At 44.0% G+C, this 16,370-nt stretch overlaps 2 protein-coding genes across 2 annotated transcripts; one reads left to right on the plus strand and one right to left on the minus strand.

Annotated features, from left to right (window-relative positions):
- Nucleotides 1–812: 812 nt before the first annotated feature.
- Nucleotides 813–3,200, minus strand: mrpl52 (mitochondrial ribosomal protein L52). Its single transcript, XM_051429324.1, has 5 exons — nucleotides 3,077–3,200; nucleotides 2,611–2,680; nucleotides 1,571–1,638; nucleotides 1,245–1,309; nucleotides 813–1,117 (listed from the first exon to the last, which is right to left on the minus strand). The coding sequence occupies exons 1-5, from the start codon at nucleotides 3,108–3,110 to the stop codon at nucleotides 965–967; spliced, it is 390 nt and encodes a 129-aa protein (XP_051285284.1). The 5' UTR covers nucleotides 3,111–3,200; the 3' UTR covers nucleotides 813–964.
- Nucleotides 3,201–8,418: 5,218 nt separating this feature from the next.
- Nucleotides 8,419–16,369, plus strand: ajuba (ajuba LIM protein). The gene is made up of 8 exons (XM_051428752.1): nucleotides 8,419–11,207; nucleotides 13,618–13,719; nucleotides 13,876–13,943; nucleotides 14,089–14,151; nucleotides 14,910–15,040; nucleotides 15,213–15,264; nucleotides 15,517–15,585; nucleotides 15,781–16,369. Exons 1-8 carry the CDS (start codon nucleotides 9,650–9,652, stop codon nucleotides 15,910–15,912), a joined length of 2,175 nt encoding a protein of 724 aa, XP_051284712.1. The 5' UTR covers nucleotides 8,419–9,649; the 3' UTR covers nucleotides 15,913–16,369.
- The last annotated feature ends 1 nt before the right edge of the window (nucleotide 16,370 follows it).

Consider the following 16,370-nt stretch of genomic DNA (forward strand, 5'->3'; position numbering starts at 1 on the left):
AGATTTGGTGCTTCACGGCTGATTTATGTTGTTCTGCTTTTAAAATTAGATGATGCAAAACACAAGTGTTTCTGCAGCCTTATTAAGACTTCACCCAGCTTCGAGTTTTGAGCCGATACCAGCAAATATCGCTTTTCTTGCGGGATGAGACTTTCTGCCAGCTTGGCTGCAGCCGGCTAATCATCTTTCCAGACAGCGGGCTCGCAGTACAGCACACTTCAAACTTTTTCCTCTCTGTTGGTAGAGATGCCCCATGAAAAATAAGAACTAAGTTGCTTCAAATGAGAAACACAAGAGCCTAAATGTTGCCAGAAACATCCTTATCTGTCCACAAGCATCAGTGAGTAATATCTTACACTTTTATTCTTCAATGTTGCTACTTAATTTGTGCAAATTGCTAATTATCCTGGTGATGGTTTCACATAGGGTTTCCTTTAATGGCTCAATTAAGCTGCTACACCAAGGCCGACCTGAGCAATCATTCATCATGTGTTTTACTACAGCGTGCCAAGGTGTGAACCCCTCACAATCTCTCTCTCTCTCTCTCACACATATATACACAGTGAGGTCCTGAATCAGAGCCACTTTATGTCTGCCAGCTCCTCCCTTCCTCTGCCTGCCCAAAAAAACTCCTCTCTGAGCCCAGAACCAGACAAAATGGCGTTTTGAGCCTCCACACCGCCTGAGAAAAAAGGAGAAATGCTGCATCCTAGTGGAAGCTGAGGGACATTAAATAACTAAATACAGCTATAAAAGTTTTCCATACAACTCATCGCTCGCTTACAGGACAGATTTCATCATCATCATCACAGTTTCAGATAAATCAGAAACATTTATTGCAGAAATGTACACAAATTGTAAAGAAGAAAACACCACAAGTCCTCACAAATATACAATAGGCTGACAATCAACATATTGTTCAGAATAAGGATATTGCAACATGATGACGATGATGATCTTGCCTCTAACTTTGAGGTTTTTTCTTCATTAATAGACTCCCTTTAGGTTTGAGTAAAAGAGACTTCTTGTCCTCCTCCATACTTTTGGCCGCTTCCTGTTTTTCCCTCCAGGCCTCCATTCCTCTGTCCATCTCCGTGCTCAGCATCACGATACGTCTCTGCGAGAGAGAGAGAGAGAGAGAGAGAGAGAGAACGCCGAGGTCACAGACAGAAAGCGTGTAACAGACGCAGAATGAGCGATGCGAAGATCCTTAAAATAAAGAAAGCAAATGTGTTGATGCTCACCGCTAGATCTTCCCGCTCTTGCTTTCTTCTCAGCTGTCCCTTCATCAGAGGCGCTGGTCTTCCATCTGTCCGGACACACCAACAAGAAAAAGTGAACACACACGCGAGAAGTTATAAAATGTTCTAGAAGTAGGTCGACATTTTCTCCAACTATTGCAAGCAGAGGAGAGAAATGTAAACTTGTTTTTGGCATCAGATAGTTTACCCTGAAGGTGAACTCAATTACACACACACTGTGTCGTTATGTGAGCTCTGAATTAGGCTTCTGTTGCTTTAAAATACCTCCGAACGTCTTCACAGAAACTACAATTCAAACTAAAAATTACCTGCATACGACCAATCAGGCAGATCTGTCATCGGGCCATATTCTGTGCCGCTCCGGGCCAATCCCTGCCTGCAAGCAAACACAAACGGTATGAAATTAGAAACCTTTCAGTGTGGTAGTGATGAGGGCATGGACAAATTAATTATTAAAACATTTAAATATTTAAACAAAATAGGAGAAGCTCTCAAATAGGGCTGCACAATACGGTAAAAAAAACAACATGCTGTCATTATTTTGACAAATATTATGGTTGTGATGTGATTCATGATTAGTAGGAATCAAAGTATTTGTGTCACAGTTTTCATTTTTGTTACTTAAAAACACTTGAAATCACGTTGATGTGACCTTTGTTGGGGTTTGTACTAAACAAACATGTTTTCTTTCATCTGGAGAACAAGATTTGTAGACCAGGTAATCTCTACAGCACTACAGTACTTCATTATAATGCTGTTTTATCACACATTTGACCTTTATTAAGAAACTACTGCTTCTATAATTAGGATATTGCACTTAGCTTTATTGCAATTTTCATAATATTTCAATTAATTGTGCAGCCCTGTACTAAAAAATCTAATATGAACGGGGTGTGTCCTATTTGGCCAACACTTTCTGGTATTGATTTTGGAGTCAATAAGTCACATATGTTAAAATCAATAACACATTAACAATAAATCAAAGTGTGCTACACGAGACCAATTCAGTGTTGTTTAATCATTTTTTTTTAACTAATATAGGCAACTCAGTATGAAGTATTGGGGGGTAAAAAACGTCACTATTTGTCACTGAAACTTATCGATCGCCCCTAATCACTTGCCGTTACCATGGTAACCACTTTACCTGAGGCAGAAAAACAGTAACTAATGAGTTATTAATAGTTTTGATAATCAGGAATAAGGGCCCATAAAGAAAGTGGTCAGTGTGTCCATTGACAGGCATTAATGACGCAGTGTAATCAATATCTATTGATTATCTAATATGTTCCCAATCAGCACTCTAGTAACGTATTGATGATGCACGTTAGTGTGTTATCTCCGCACTTACTCTTTCCTCCATTTCTCTCCTGCCTGTGCTCCACGTGTTGTGCTGAACTGTCTGCTGGAGAGTCTCAACACTGGAAAACAAACAAACAAACAAACAAACAAACAACAGTCACCTGTCTTCACCTACAACGACCTCAAACACCCAGGAAACACTGAAGAGCACATACAGACTGTAGCTAATGAGTAAACTCTTCCTCCAGAGTGTGTGAGCTGAGTGAAAGCTGAACGTGAATCCGTCTAAAAACAGATTTATTGTTATTTTCTTTCCTCGTGAGTTTGCAGCGACTGTTAGCATCAGCGTTAGCCTCTGCTGCTCGTCGTTACTGTGTTTAGTTATTAAAACATATATTTGTATCAAAGGCCGCGACTGCGACAGAGAGGGAGTATTCACAGCAACGAAACTCAGCTTTAATGTTTTTTAAACGGGTCACAAACACAATATATTCAGTGAATAACCTCTGTCTCACCTGAGCAGCACCACGTCCTCACGGGGGTCGCCATCTTGTCTGCGCAGTTCAGCGTCGACCACCAGAGGGCGCTAAAGACACAGTGTGTGTGTGTGTGTGTGTGTGTGTGTGTGTGTGTGTGTGTCTGTGTGTGTGCGTGTGTGTGTGCTGTGGCGTGTGTGTGTGTGTGTGTGTTGTGTGTGTGTCTGTGTGTCTGTGTGTGTGTGTGTGTGTGTTGTGTGTGTGTGTGTGTGTGTGTGTGTGTGTGTGTGTGTGTGTGTGTGTGTGTGTGTGTGTGTGTGTGTGTGTCGTGTGTGTGTGTGTGTGTGTGTGTGTGTGTGTGTGTGTGTGTCTGTCTGTGTGTCTGTGTGTGTGTGTGTGTGTGTGTGTGTGTCTGTGTCTGTGTCTGTGTGTCTGTGTGTCTGTGTGTCTGTGTGTGTGTGTGTGTGTGTGTGTGTGTGTGTGTGTGTGTGTGTGTGTGTGTGTCTGTGTGTGTGTGTGTGTGTGTGTGTGTGTGTGTGTGTGTGTGTGTGTGTGTGTGTGTGTGTGTGTGTGTCTGTGTGTGTGTGTGTGTGTGTGTGTGTGTGTGTGTGTGTGTGTGTGTGTGTGTGTGTGTGTGTGTGTGTGTGTGTGTGTGTGTGTGTGTGTGTGTGTGTGTGTGTGTGTGTCTCTGTGTGTGTCTGTGTGTGTGTGTGTGTGTGTGTGTGTGTGTGTGTGTGTGTGTGTGTGTGTGTGTGTGTGTGTGTGTGTGTGTGTGTGTGTGTGTGTGTGTGTGTGTGTGTGTGTGTGTGTGTGTGTGTGTGTGTGTGTGTGTGTGTGTGTGTCTGTGTGTCTGTGTGTGTGTGTGTGTGTGTGTGTGTGTGTGTGTGTGTGTGTGTGTGTGTGTGTCTGTGTGTGTGTGTGTGTGTGTGTGTGTGTGTGTGTGTGTGTGTGTGTGTGTGTGTGTGTGTGTGTGTGTGTGTGTGTGTGTGTCTGTGTGTGTGTGTGTGTGTGTGTGTGTGTGTGTGTGTGTGTGTGTGTGTGTGTGTGTGTCTCTGTGTGTGTGTGTGTGTGTGTGTGTGTGTGTGTGTGTGTGTGTGTGTGTGTGTGTGTGTGTGTGTGTGTGTGTGTGTGTGTGTGTGTGTGTGTGTGTGTGTGTGTGTCTGTGTGTGTGTGTGTGTGTGTGTGTGTGTGTGTGTGTGTGTGTGTGTGTGTGTGTGTGTGTGTGTGTGTGTGTGTGTGTGTGTGTGTGTGTGTGTGTGTGTGTGTGTGTGTGTGTGTGTCTGTGTGTGTCTGTGTGTGTGTGTGTGTGTGTGTGTGTGTGTGTGTGTGTGTGTCTCTGTGTGTGTGTGTGTGTGTGTGTCTCTGTGTGTGTCTGTGTGTGTGTGTGTGTGTGTGTGTGTGTGTGTGTGTGTGTGTGTGTGTTGTGTGTGTGTGTGTGTGTGTGTGTGTGTGTGTGTGTGTGTGTGTGTGTGTGTGTGTGTGTGTGTGTGTGTGTGTGTGTGTGTGTGTGTGTGTGTGTGTGTGTGTGTGTGTCTGTGTGTGTGTGTGTGTGTGTGTCTCTGTGTGTGTCTGTGTGTGTGTGTGTGTGTGTGTGTGTGTGTGTGTGTGTGTGTGTGTGTGTGTGTGTGTGTGTGTGTGTGTGTGTGTGTGTGTGTGTGTGTGTGTGTGTGTGTGTGTGTCTGTGTGTGTCTGTGTGTGTGTGTGTGTGTGTGTGTGTGTGTGTGTGTGTGTGTGTGTGTGTGTGTGTGTGTGTGTGTGTGTGTGTGTGTGTGTGTGTGTGTGTGTGTGTGTCTCTGTGTGTGTGTGTGTGTGTGTGTGTGTGTGTGTGTGTGTGTGTGTGTGTGTGTGTGTGTGTGTGTGTGTGTGTGTGTCTGTGTGTGTGTCTGTGTGTGTGTGTGTCTGTGTGTCTGTGTGTGTGTGTGTGTGTGTGTGTGTGTGTGTGTGTGTGTGTGTGTGTGTGTGTGTGTGTGTGTGTGTGTGTGTGTGTGTGTGTGTGTGTGTGTGTGTGTGTGTGTGTGTGTGTGTCTGTGTGTGTCTGTGTGTGTGTGTGTGTGTGTGTGTGTGTCTGTGTGTGTGTGTCTGTGTGTGTGTGTGATTATTCGCGTTTGTTGTTGTTTATTTGGTCTTTAAAACCTGTTTTCATTCATTGTTTTTTACTCAATAATGAACAAAAACCAGTGCAGCACTACAAGAGATATAGAGTTATATGTTAATGTAATACAGGATCACTCCAATCGTGTCTCAAAGGGTCTAAACTAATAAAATATGTAATAATATGACAAGATAAGTTGCTATTAAAATGATCTCAGAGGTAAATTCAGGTGTACAAATAGTCCAGTGCAGATGAAGAGAGACCATTTAAAATAAATAATTAGAAGTATATACCATAAAATAATAAATAAATTAAAATAGAAACTACATAAGAACAATTATCAATAATAATTGTAGTGCAAATAAATAAACAAATCAAACTGAAGCAGCTGAATATTTATTATTATTTATATCTGTCAACATATCGTCAGATTATATGGTTATAATATTATTATAGTACCAGTTCTTTCTCTGTTTTATTACATATAATGTAACACTATTACACCAAAGAGGCTTGAACACTGCTTCCAGTGGGAAAAGATGTAACTGACTGATACTACAACACTTTAATATAACATTATCTTCACTGTTGTTAGTTAGTGAACGTACAGGCGTGTGCTTTTACATATCCGCCACAGAACAAGCCTAAACTGTAATCTGATTTATGGGTAGTTTTGCCCATTTTTGGCCTATTAAAGGCGTCCGATAAGGAGATATTCAGCATTTCCTCACTCTTTTCTGCCCCGCTCGCTGACTCCAGTCCAGTGAGGCCTCTCGGGTCATCCTGTGGTGGTTTTCTGACTGTAACATGAGATCCAGATTCAGTAAGAGTGCTTACTTTAGTTACTTTGGCCCCACGCTCTCTGTTTTTTCAGGGTTATAAATAGCGTGTCGTGTGCTGGTGGAGTGGATGTTTTTCAGCTTTCTCTTTATTGCTGTTGCACTTTCTTATATTGTATATGTGTTGCATTTGTTTAATCTTAATATAACGCACACTGTTAACCTGTATGTTATTTCATTAAAACATTAAAGGAGCACTGCACTGATTTTACATGTCACCGTCAGATATATAATGTCTCCTGTAGTCTCTGGATGACCGTAGTAATGTTATCAGGGTTAATTCAGCTTGTGACTGGAGGCTAAAGAAGTGTGACTCCTCTTTACAGGTTACATGTGAATGGTTCACCCTAAGAATGTGTTTTTCTTCCTCAGATTGTCAATTTCTAGAGGTCTGAAGAAGTCACAGTGTCTAAAATACTACAAGAATAATAGCAAAATATGAGAAAAGTTGCATAAGAGTGAGGACACGATGCAGCTTGACCCAAACTTTGGACTTTTAAAACCTATTTCTCATGAGTCCAACCACTTTATACTAACTCTAAGTCCCTTTATGTGAAGTTACTCCAAACAACGCCTCATTCCAACAGATGATAATTGTGTTTATGTCTGCCCTTTGAGGAAATAATTACACAAATACCCACTCAGGAGGGAAAATACAGACGGCGAGAGGACTTGATGTGTCTATCTGGAAGTATTATCTGCATGAGTGTATTAGGCTGGAACAGAAATACACACACACACACACACACACACACAGCTCTTCAAAGTATTGTTTTTGTATGAACTGCTCCGCTACTAAGCCTAGAAGAATTTCTCTGTTAGCTTTGCAGACAAGTTCCCACTCGCAGCCTGAGGTAAAGGCTGGAGTCTGTGCAGAGGCTGCTGCAGGGACTCCGGTGAACCGCAGGGGCCATGAAAGGCTCCCATATGGAGGGTGCTCCGGGGCAGATAAAGAGCCCGACAAGCCTATCCAAACAGAGAACTACTTTATCAGGGCTTGCAGGGTTTTTTTTTTTTGTGTGTCCGTTAACTGCCACAAACAGCCGGATTTGGGACTGACTAATACCGGGCCAGTCCCGAAATAGTATCGGGATGTTTACCCTGTATCCTCCTTGGAGAACTCAAACACACCGAAAAAATTCATCCAGTCGCCTCACTCCGCCGTGTCCCTACGCACATTCCACAGGCTGGTGGTACAATAAAGTAGTGCGGTTGCCTGAACGACGCAGTTTTTAAATGAGCAACGTTAAAACAAGTGACAGAGGAAGCTATTTAATTTAACTAAAATTAGTAGTGTAATTGAGTGCATTGAGTAGGTAAAAGTACTCATTATGCAGAATATCCCTTATTATGGTGTTATATTATGTATTACATTATTGTATTGTTGTAGATGTGTTCATGTTTAGGCTGTATTTCAGTGTTGTAGCTGGTCAAGTTGGCAAAAAAAAAAAAAAAACAGCAGCAGGTGCCTACTGAGCCCCACATTAGTCCCACCAATTAGATTGAGTATAGTAGTATAAACTGAAATAATAAAGTCCTTTAAATTAGATTTTAAGTCGGGATCCCTGAGAAGATCAAGTGATAATGAATGTTTCCTTACAGCTCACAGTTTATTTGCCTTATTCGCTGTAAGATATAATGTGAATTTGCAAACTTTCTGCCACAAAAAGTCAAATTTCAGTATGTTAAGGTAAAATAAAGTCTGATTCAGCCTTTAAAAAGTCATCATGTACAATATGTGTTGCTATGTATAGATTTTTTTACATAATACAGAACATTTTCTTTATTTTTTGTTTCATTGGGAAGCACTTTGAGGCGGCTGATCTAACGAGGTGCTATATAACTAATATTTTCTTACTTTACTTGCATTCATTTGAGTTTTCTGTTTTATTTATTGGATTAAAAACAGTCAAATGTCTCATATTTTTCATTTCCCCTCCTTATTACATAGTAATGTGTCACATAAAGCACACTTTTCTGTTGTTATTGTCCAGCATTATTATCGTGCAGGTCTTGGCGGAGTGGACACATCCTCGGGGGGAGTTTTGCGTATGAATGACGACAGAGCCATGGCTGGTGGAAAGGTGTTCCGGCCTGCTGGTGGGGGGAAACAAGCCGCCGCTGACTGATAAAGGAGCAGTGCTGCGTCAAGCCGAACGCGGAGTAACGGTCGGGCCGGTGGTGTTTACCTTCAAAATAAAAGCGTGTATGTAGTGCGGCGTTCGTAACGGAAGCGAATAAACAACGATTTTGGGGGAGTTTTAAGCTACAGAAACGCGCATGGACATTAAGTGTGATTACATCTGCTCGTGTGAAACGAAATGAAAGCCGTGTCACTTTTTTTAAAGATGTTGTTATGTTTAAAAAAATAACAGTCGCTAAGGAGGGGCTTTATCTTGAAACGCTGAAACCGGAACAAGCTCCCCTCGCTGTGGCTAACTCGTAAAAGTACAACAAAAAAAAGAGGGGGGAGGTAAGTAATTATTTAGGGGGAAGAAAGAAAGAAACAAAGTTGTCGACCGTGCAATGCGGGGAGGGATTTTATTTATCTCGAGCGACTCGTTTAGCCCAGCACCGGTCTGTTGGGATGTAACTGTAACGGAGCACCGGATTTCCTTCTTCTTCTTCTTCTTCTCCAAACTTTTTCCGCTACTATTTCGCCGAGTCCCGGGCAGGAAAAAAAAACGGGAATGATAAAAAGCAACCGAGCGCAGGCGGACGGACGGACGGACGGACTGAGGAGAGGTTAAGCTTAGTGTGTTTTCCTTTTTGAGTTAGTAGTTGTTTTGTTTGAATGTGTGTGTGTAAACTTTACGAGCTCGTTTCGCCCTGAGATGAATGGCAGAAGTCGGGTGAGTCGACTGATCTGTGCGCACACGGATTTATTTTCTTGTCTACACTGGACCCACATGAAGGGGCGATAGGCTGCATCCCGCTGAACCTCTCCGCTTTGTGTTGTTTTAAAAAAAAAAAAAAAAAAAAGACAAAAAACAATTCAAACGGAGACACACACACACACACACATACACACACACACATACCGCACTGGATAAACCACCACATCAACTCTTAACTGAAGAGCAAATTCAGACTGTTTTTAAACTACAAGAGAGAGAAGATGCAGATGTGGAGCCACATGAGGGTCCACAAAGGAGGCCCTCCACGACCATAGGTCACGCCGAAGTGTCCTGGATGTGTATATTTTGTCCTGTTTCCTGGCTGGATTGACTTGAACTAGTTGTCTTTATAACTAATCCAATGGATTCTACCTGTGCCTGTGGGTCTTCCACATGAGGGCCAACCAGATGACTCAGAGGACTTAGGTCATGTAACCACCCTGAAATGTCTTAAAGGGTTTTATTTATCTGTTTTGTATTTATTGTGTGTGTGTATATATAGGGGGTCCTTTTTTTTTTTTTTTTTTTTATAGTCCTAGTTTCAAGGCCAGTTTTTAATTTCTTTGTAAGGATTTTGAAAGCTGCCATCTCATCTGTCGTAGTGAAAACTGTTTTTTACTTGAGCATCTTTGTTCTGCTGTGTATATATATATATATATATATATATATATATATATATATATATACCTACCCACACTGTATTTGAGCAACATTCAACTGTTAACTTAAAGGGGGGAGCTGTGGGACTTTGCCCAGACAGGTAACAACACGAGAAGGCTTCACCATGGACAGGCCGATAAGCAAGTTATTGGAGAAGTTAAAGCTAACGGACTCGGGCAGTGTGAAATTCAACAGTTCAAAGAAAAAACACGACTCTGCCAACAACTCTAATAACAGCAACGCCAACACTGGCATCTCCGGAGGCAGCGGTCTGCCACCAGCTCCCAGCTCTGCAGCTGCCTCGCCCTCAAGACCCGGCCAGTTCTCGCTTGCCTCTGCAACCACAAGCGATGCATGTGTTCCAGCGAATGGGAGAGGAGGAGGTGGAGGTGGAGGGATGGGAATGCCTCCCTCTCAGCACCTCACCCCACCGCCGTCTTCCTCCACGGTGGGTGCCATACCACCAGATGGTGAGCAGCAACTTCACCCTTCCACCTTGGCACCGCTGAGGCGTCGCTCGCCCCAGCAGAGAGCTTCCTGTTACCTGGGCGAGGGCGTGGATTCCCACCTGAGGCGTGAGTCTGGCCTGGGCCCCGAGTGTGACCCCATGGGAGCGTTTGGCTCCAAGGCGTCCCTCAATCAGCGGCGCTACTCCCTGGAGCTTCAGCAGCTGGTGAGGCGGCAGCAGCTCCTCTCCCAGCCGCCGCCTCTCTCTGTCCCCCCGCCGTACTCTGCCGCCGCGGGATATGGGTCAGCTCCCAGAGGAGGTGGAGGCGGCCTGGCAGAGCCTGGCTACCTCTCAGAGCCCGAGAGGCACAAACGCCTCTCCCTCCAGGAGGCTCTGTTTTACAAACGCCTCAGCACAGGCAGTGAACTGTGGGAGAGCACGAGGCCTGCGTCCCTCTCTCATCCACCACATCGCACATCTGATGTGACCGGAGGAGGTGTTGGAGGAGGTTTCTTTTATCCCCCAGGACCGACTCTAAGCCCATGCTCTTCATTCAGCCTCCAGGAGTCGGTGCTGGTCAGCCCGAGGTCCAGCTTTGCCTCCAGCACGGCCAGCGGCGGCGGCGGAGGGAGCCCCATGGGGAGCCGCTGCAGCAGCAACCGAACCAGCGGCATCAGCCTGGGCTACGACTCTCGCTACTCGGCCTCTGGAGGCCTCCCTCCACAGCAGCAGTCGCCCTCCATGCAGACAGGCGGCTCTGCAGTCGGTTATGGAGCTCCAGGCAGGGCCGGGGTCACCCCAGTGGAGGCCTGGACTCAATACCTGGACGGTGGGATGCGTCCGGGGGCCCACGATAGCCGACACTCCTACCCACCTGCTGTTGGAAGTCCGGGAGCAGCGTGCTACCAGGCTGGCCCAGAGTGGTGGGACGAGCAGCAGGCGGGAGTGAGAGGCAAAGACGGAGGTGTGATGGGAGACAGGGCCCGGTACTCGGACCTGCCCGGCACCCGATACCAGGAAGAGCTCACCCGACTTCTACTGAGAGACGCAGCGCTGCAAGGTGACGGGCTCCTGGAGGGCCTGATGCTGAAGGAGTCCATGGCCCTGACGGCTCTTTCCAAACCGAGCACGACAACAATGGGGCCTTGCTCAGCCGGAGGGCCGGTCAAACCTCAGGAGGACCCCGGAGTCGGAGCTGGGAGGGAGGCCACGGAGAACCGCCAGGAGTTCTTTGGTGAGATCCCTGTTTTTGTTTTTGTTTTTTAAAGTTAACACAAATTGCAAAATCACATCCCTAATTTAAGCCAGTGCCATCACAGCACACGCACGGTATCTCATGCATCCATAATAGAGCGCCAGGTCATCCTGCATCCACCCTCAGCGTGTTATTATTGTCCTCCTCACTGCCTGGTGTCAGATCACAGGTTTCCCTCTAAATGAAAGGGTTGTATGGATGGATGGACAGACGGATTAATAGTTGAAAGAGTGCATGGATGGATGGTACATTGGAACCTGTAGAGACATGCAGGGTTGCAGCACGCAAAGCATAAAGGAGAGCGAAGAAGGGGGAAGAGAAAAAAAAGTGCTCAGGCTTCAAGAAACTGATCCAGACAAGTAGATGTGTTTGGCTGAAGAGAAGAAAGGAAAAAAAAGAACAGGGCAGATATATATATATATATATATATATACTCATTCAGACTCACACCTGTAGCCAAAACATCATGCAGAGTCAGCTGATGTTTCAAGACGTTGCCAATTTGCTACAGCGCGGTGCACATAGAGGGGCTAATGCAGCGTATCTACATGGCCATTAAACTGCAAAATTCTGCTCTAACACTCAGACACAAATTACATGGTTCCATATAAACACAGCTTTGACCATTATTGTGAGTCACAGAAGATTAGGGACTCAGGATGTGTGTGTGTGTGTGTGTGATTGCAGAAGGGTAGGAGTGTGTTACGGTGGCTGGATGAATATGTGTGTGTATATTGTTTCTTTGTGGCAGGGTGTGTTTCCCCCGAGTGACTTCAGGCCACAGTAACGCAGTGTGTGTGAGTCATGTGTGTGTGTGTGAGTGCTGGTGTGTGTGTGTGTGTGTGTGTGTGTGTGTGTGTTGCTGGCTTGGCGTGTGCAGGGGCGGTGTGCTGTAGCCTGTTTTTCTGCTCAGGTATGTGTGCCCGGAGGGGACATACAATACTGTACTCCTCTCAGCCATTAGGGAGAAATGAGAAGCTCTGAGCCATGAAGACAGACGCTCTGAGCTCAGTCTTTACTCGTACACACACCTACATTAAAGTTAAAATGCTGATCATGAAAAAAGAAAGTAAAAATGAAAACTATTGTCCCTTAAGTCAAGAAACTACAGAAGAAGATTCAGAGCTGATCCTTAAAAAAACAAGTGAAAAACAGAAGTGTTTTGTCCCACAAGTTAAAAATACTAGTGTGTACACATACAGCTATTCAGGTAATGTCTTATTATGCGTCTTAAATTAGTTTTAAGTACCAGAAGCAGGACTAATGTACAATTATTTTAAGTTAAATGGGTGCCAAACCAAATTTATTTGTGCATCAGTGTTCGATTTCTGTGTCCAAAATGAGTTTTATTCCACAAAACTAAGTCAACAAGTCACTTGAACCAATTCATTTCCAACCTTTTTCTATATGTAGCAGCCTTAAAGCCTCGAGTTTTAAGTCTTTGCTCTTTTTGGTTTTGGACTTGTGCCTGTTCCTAAATATCGAAGGGACTATCCAAGAGTGTAGGAATTCTCGATTTGTGTGGCAACTCCCTCGGCCACATTAGAAAGGGAGAAGGAGAAAAAAAAAGCAAGCAGACCCTTTAAATAGATCACAGAAGAGCGCTGTAGCTCGGACCACCACACCACTTTTCCACTTTAGTGCCCTGACTCGTGCTGAACATGTACTTAGACTAAACTGTATTCTGGTCTAGATGAGGAGCGCGCTCAGCAGTTGGTTAGCTGTAAAGGTTGATTGTTCTTCTACTTCTACTGGCCCTAACTGATATGTCAGCAGAGTCCTTCTACCTGCCACCAAACTGAAATAAACCCTAGAAAATAACTCCTAAAGCCTTTGTTTCATTGACTTTAAATGGAGAAACTATCCGCCGTTAGAAGGAAGCAGCAAACGTGATAATTTTTGCGATCTACTTATTTTTGTTGTCGTTTCCTGAGGGAGTAAACGGCAGGGGGGGGAAAGTGCAATCTTTTTTTTTTATCTCCAAATTGCTCAAATTGAGGGGTTTAAAGTCAAATTTAAAGGAAAGTCTTCAGTTGCAAAAACCTCCAGAAGAAAGCGAGTCATCTATTCTCTTTAACGACTGCCAAAAAAAAGAGTCAGATCCGGTGGAGTTTCCCTTTAATAACAGAGCTCCGACAGACACTCGAGTGGATGAGCAAACAGGCTGGCATGGGTAACTGGGTTTTAACTGTGTGAAAATCCCCTAGGTGGTGCGAACGAGAGGATTTACAAGTGTTGACACTTTGTGTGGAGTTGGATTTCAGACACATCCTCTTGGAATGCGTCGTAAACGAAGTGCTAAGAGCCGCTGAGCGATTACTCTAACTAAATGCATGTTTGTGTCCTCTGTGTGTGTGTGTGTGTGTGTGTGTGTCCATTGTGCCGGCAGGAACCTGTGTGAAGTGTGGGAAAGGCGTGTACGGGGCAGATAATGCCTGCCAGGCTCTGGATAGCCTCTATCACACACGCTGCTTCACCTGTGTGTCCTGTGGTGAGTAACCCCCCCACCCCCCACAGACACAACAATGATGATTTAAAGTATTTGAGCTTTATTTCTAACACCCACACCTTTTCTAAACGCCGCTTTAACCATTTACTATGAAAACTTCCCGGTTGTTATCCTGATGAGTGTCCTCCTCTCCAACAGGACGCACCCTGAGAAACAAGGACTTCTACAATGTCAGTGGCTCTGTGTACTGTAAAGAGGATTACATGGTAAGAGTTGAGGTCAAGGCGTGTTTTGTCATCCATCTCTCTCTCTCTCTCTCTCCTCACTCTCACACACACACACACACACAGACGTGTTCAGAGTCAGAGGATTGATTTTCTACTAATGGTAATCTCTTTGTTGTAATTACAGTTTTCGGGATTCCAGGCTGCTGCTGAGAAGTGTAATGTGTGTGGCCACCTTATTCTTGAACAGGTGAGGGTTGTGTGTGTGTGTGTGTCTGTGTGTGTGTCTGTGTGTGTACGTGCCACGTGAAAAAGAGCACAAATACCTCTTAAACACTTTGACTTATGTTAGTTTAAAGGAAATGTACTCCTGGTGATCCTGTGTAATTTTTAGTCACTTGCATCCTATGTTTCCCTGAATGCCTTTCCAGAACCTTCCTCCAGAGGATAGAGAAATTCAGTGACGTCTTTTTGTTGGCTCCTCTTTGGGTTCCCACGGCAGATTGTCAGTGGAATGTTTGCTTTGGGTTTTTTGATAAATAAAGAAATAGGGCTCTGTAGTGATTAGCTTAAAACTTTTTTTTTTTAACCATATTTGAACCACATAATACCCCATAATAAAAATAGAAAGCTCGCAGTGAGTGTGTGACCCAAGATTGATCAGTCTCACTGCGAGTTAAAAGTTTGACTGTAAGCATGATGGTGTAAGTTTTCAGGGAGAACTGTATAAGTTGTTGCTAAGTTGGACATATTTTTTCATAAAGGGAAGAAATATTTTATAAAATCTGCTGAGTATTGATAACTACTTTAAAATATCCCTGAATCAAACGCTTGCAGAAGATGGGAGGTATTCAAGGTGTACATTAGAGGAGAAATTATCTACACAAGCTCTGAGGATAAACAGCCCCAAATGGAAACTTTAAAACAAATGACGTGACAAAACATGTTTTAAAAATCTTTTTATAAATGACGTAATTATAAAATAATGGTTTCGGTCTTTGCTCTCAGATCCTGCAGGCTCTTGGGAACTCGTACCATCCCGGCTGTTTTCGCTGTGTGGTGTGCTCCAAGGCTCTGGATGGGGTGCCTTTCACTGTGGACCACCACAGCAACATCTACTGCGTGGCAGACTACAACAAGTGAGACTTACCATCAGTGTAAATGTGTAACAGAGACGTTATGGAAATAAGTTATTGTGTGTGTAACATTTGAAGAATGTCCCCCTTCCTCGCCCCACCTCCTTTTACTTTCTCCACTGTGTGAGTGCATAAAGTAAAGTGAGTAAATAAACTTTCTCCCGTCGTCCTGCAGGACTTTTGCCCCGAAGTGCGCTGCCTGTTTACAACCCATCTTACCTACTGAGGTGAGTCTTTCTTATTTATCTCTCTCTCATATGTAACCTGGGGCATTATGTGTGACTGCATTGTTTTCAGTTAACTTTGACACAGTAATACAACCAGTGTAATACGGAAGAGTATTTAAAAATCTGTTTATGCTGTATATATTTATGGTGATTCATACTTCTTCACTGCAACTGGAAGTGCAGCTTAAGTCAAAACAAACTCCCTTCATCTGCATTCTGACGTCTCCATTATTCTCCTGTTGTGTGTTTCAGGGCAGTGAAGAGATCCTCAGGGTCGTGTCTATGAACAAGGACTATCACTTTGAGTGCTACCACTGTGAGGTGAGTCTTCCCTAACAAATATCTTGTATATTTTGTCCCTCTACTTCCTAAAATATCCCATTATAGAGCCATAATCAGACATTGTTCCGATATGACTTTTGTTATGAAGTGCTTTGATGGCTGACCTCACTTCCTCCGTGTGCATTCCTGTCCTTATCTGCGTCTTTTTCTCCCCCCCCCCCCCCCCTCTCTCAGGAGTGTGGCAAGCAGCTCTCCGATAAGCCTGGCTCGCAGTGCTTCCCTCTGGACTCTCATCTCCTCTGCCACACCTGTCACATGAGCAGAGTGTGCTCCACACACAACATTCCCCCTCACAACACACACTGATCAGCGCCTATGCAGCTGTAGATGTTGTGAAAAAGCTGGTCTTAACATGCTGTCGTTCTCTCGTGTGCTTGTGCTCAGTCTTTTTTTTTTTTTTTTCCAAGATGAAACTGCTGATATTAAGACATTTCTACTGATTCCTTTTAGTCTTTGACTTGGATCAGTCCCCTTTGTCACATGTACTGCCTGCTGTACTTCTTGTACTATTACTGTACCATAGTTATAAGGGAATGGGAAAGAAACTACTGCTTTTTTTACCCCAATGTGGCTACTGTTTGCTGTAGAAGAACAAGGGATTTTTGCTAAACTGTTTTGTACATATATTATCGCTAGCAAACATTTTGCACTTAAATTTGACTTTACTGTAAGATTTGTTACGTGAATCTGTACAATTTTGGGGGAAAAACATTACTGTAATTTCTGTATGTTGTAATAAATATTTTCATTTGTGTTCAGACAAG

The sequence above is a fragment of the Dicentrarchus labrax genome, unplaced genomic scaffold (assembly GCF_905237075.1).
Source record: "Dicentrarchus labrax unplaced genomic scaffold, dlabrax2021, whole genome shotgun sequence".
Classification (NCBI taxonomy): Eukaryota; Metazoa; Chordata; class Actinopteri; family Moronidae; genus Dicentrarchus; species Dicentrarchus labrax.

What these genes read in the sequence shown, in the direction of transcription:
- ajuba (XM_051428752.1), top strand. Translation starts at nt 9,650, where the DNA reads ATGGACAGGCCGATAAGCAAGTTATTGGAGAAGTTAAAGCTAACGGAC. An exon ending in ACTGTAAAGAGGATTACATG is followed by an intron (nt 13,944 to 14,088) that starts GTAAGAGTTGAG and finishes TTGTAATTACAG; the next exon opens with TTTTCGGGATTCCAGGCTGC. An exon ending in GCCACCTTATTCTTGAACAG is followed by an intron (nt 14,152 to 14,909) that starts GTGAGGGTTGTG and finishes CTTTGCTCTCAG; the next exon opens with ATCCTGCAGGCTCTTGGGAA.
- mrpl52 (XM_051429324.1), bottom strand. Translation starts at nt 3,110, where the DNA reads ATGGCGACCCCCGTGAGGACGTGGTGCTGCTCAG. An exon ending in GAGGACGTGGTGCTGCTCAG is followed by an intron (nt 2,681 to 3,076) that starts GTGAGACAGAGG and finishes TTTGTTTTCCAG; the next exon opens with TGTTGAGACTCTCCAGCAGA. An exon ending in GCCTGATTGGTCGTATGCAG is followed by an intron (nt 1,310 to 1,570) that starts GTAATTTTTAGT and finishes GTGTCCGGACAG; the next exon opens with ATGGAAGACCAGCGCCTCTG.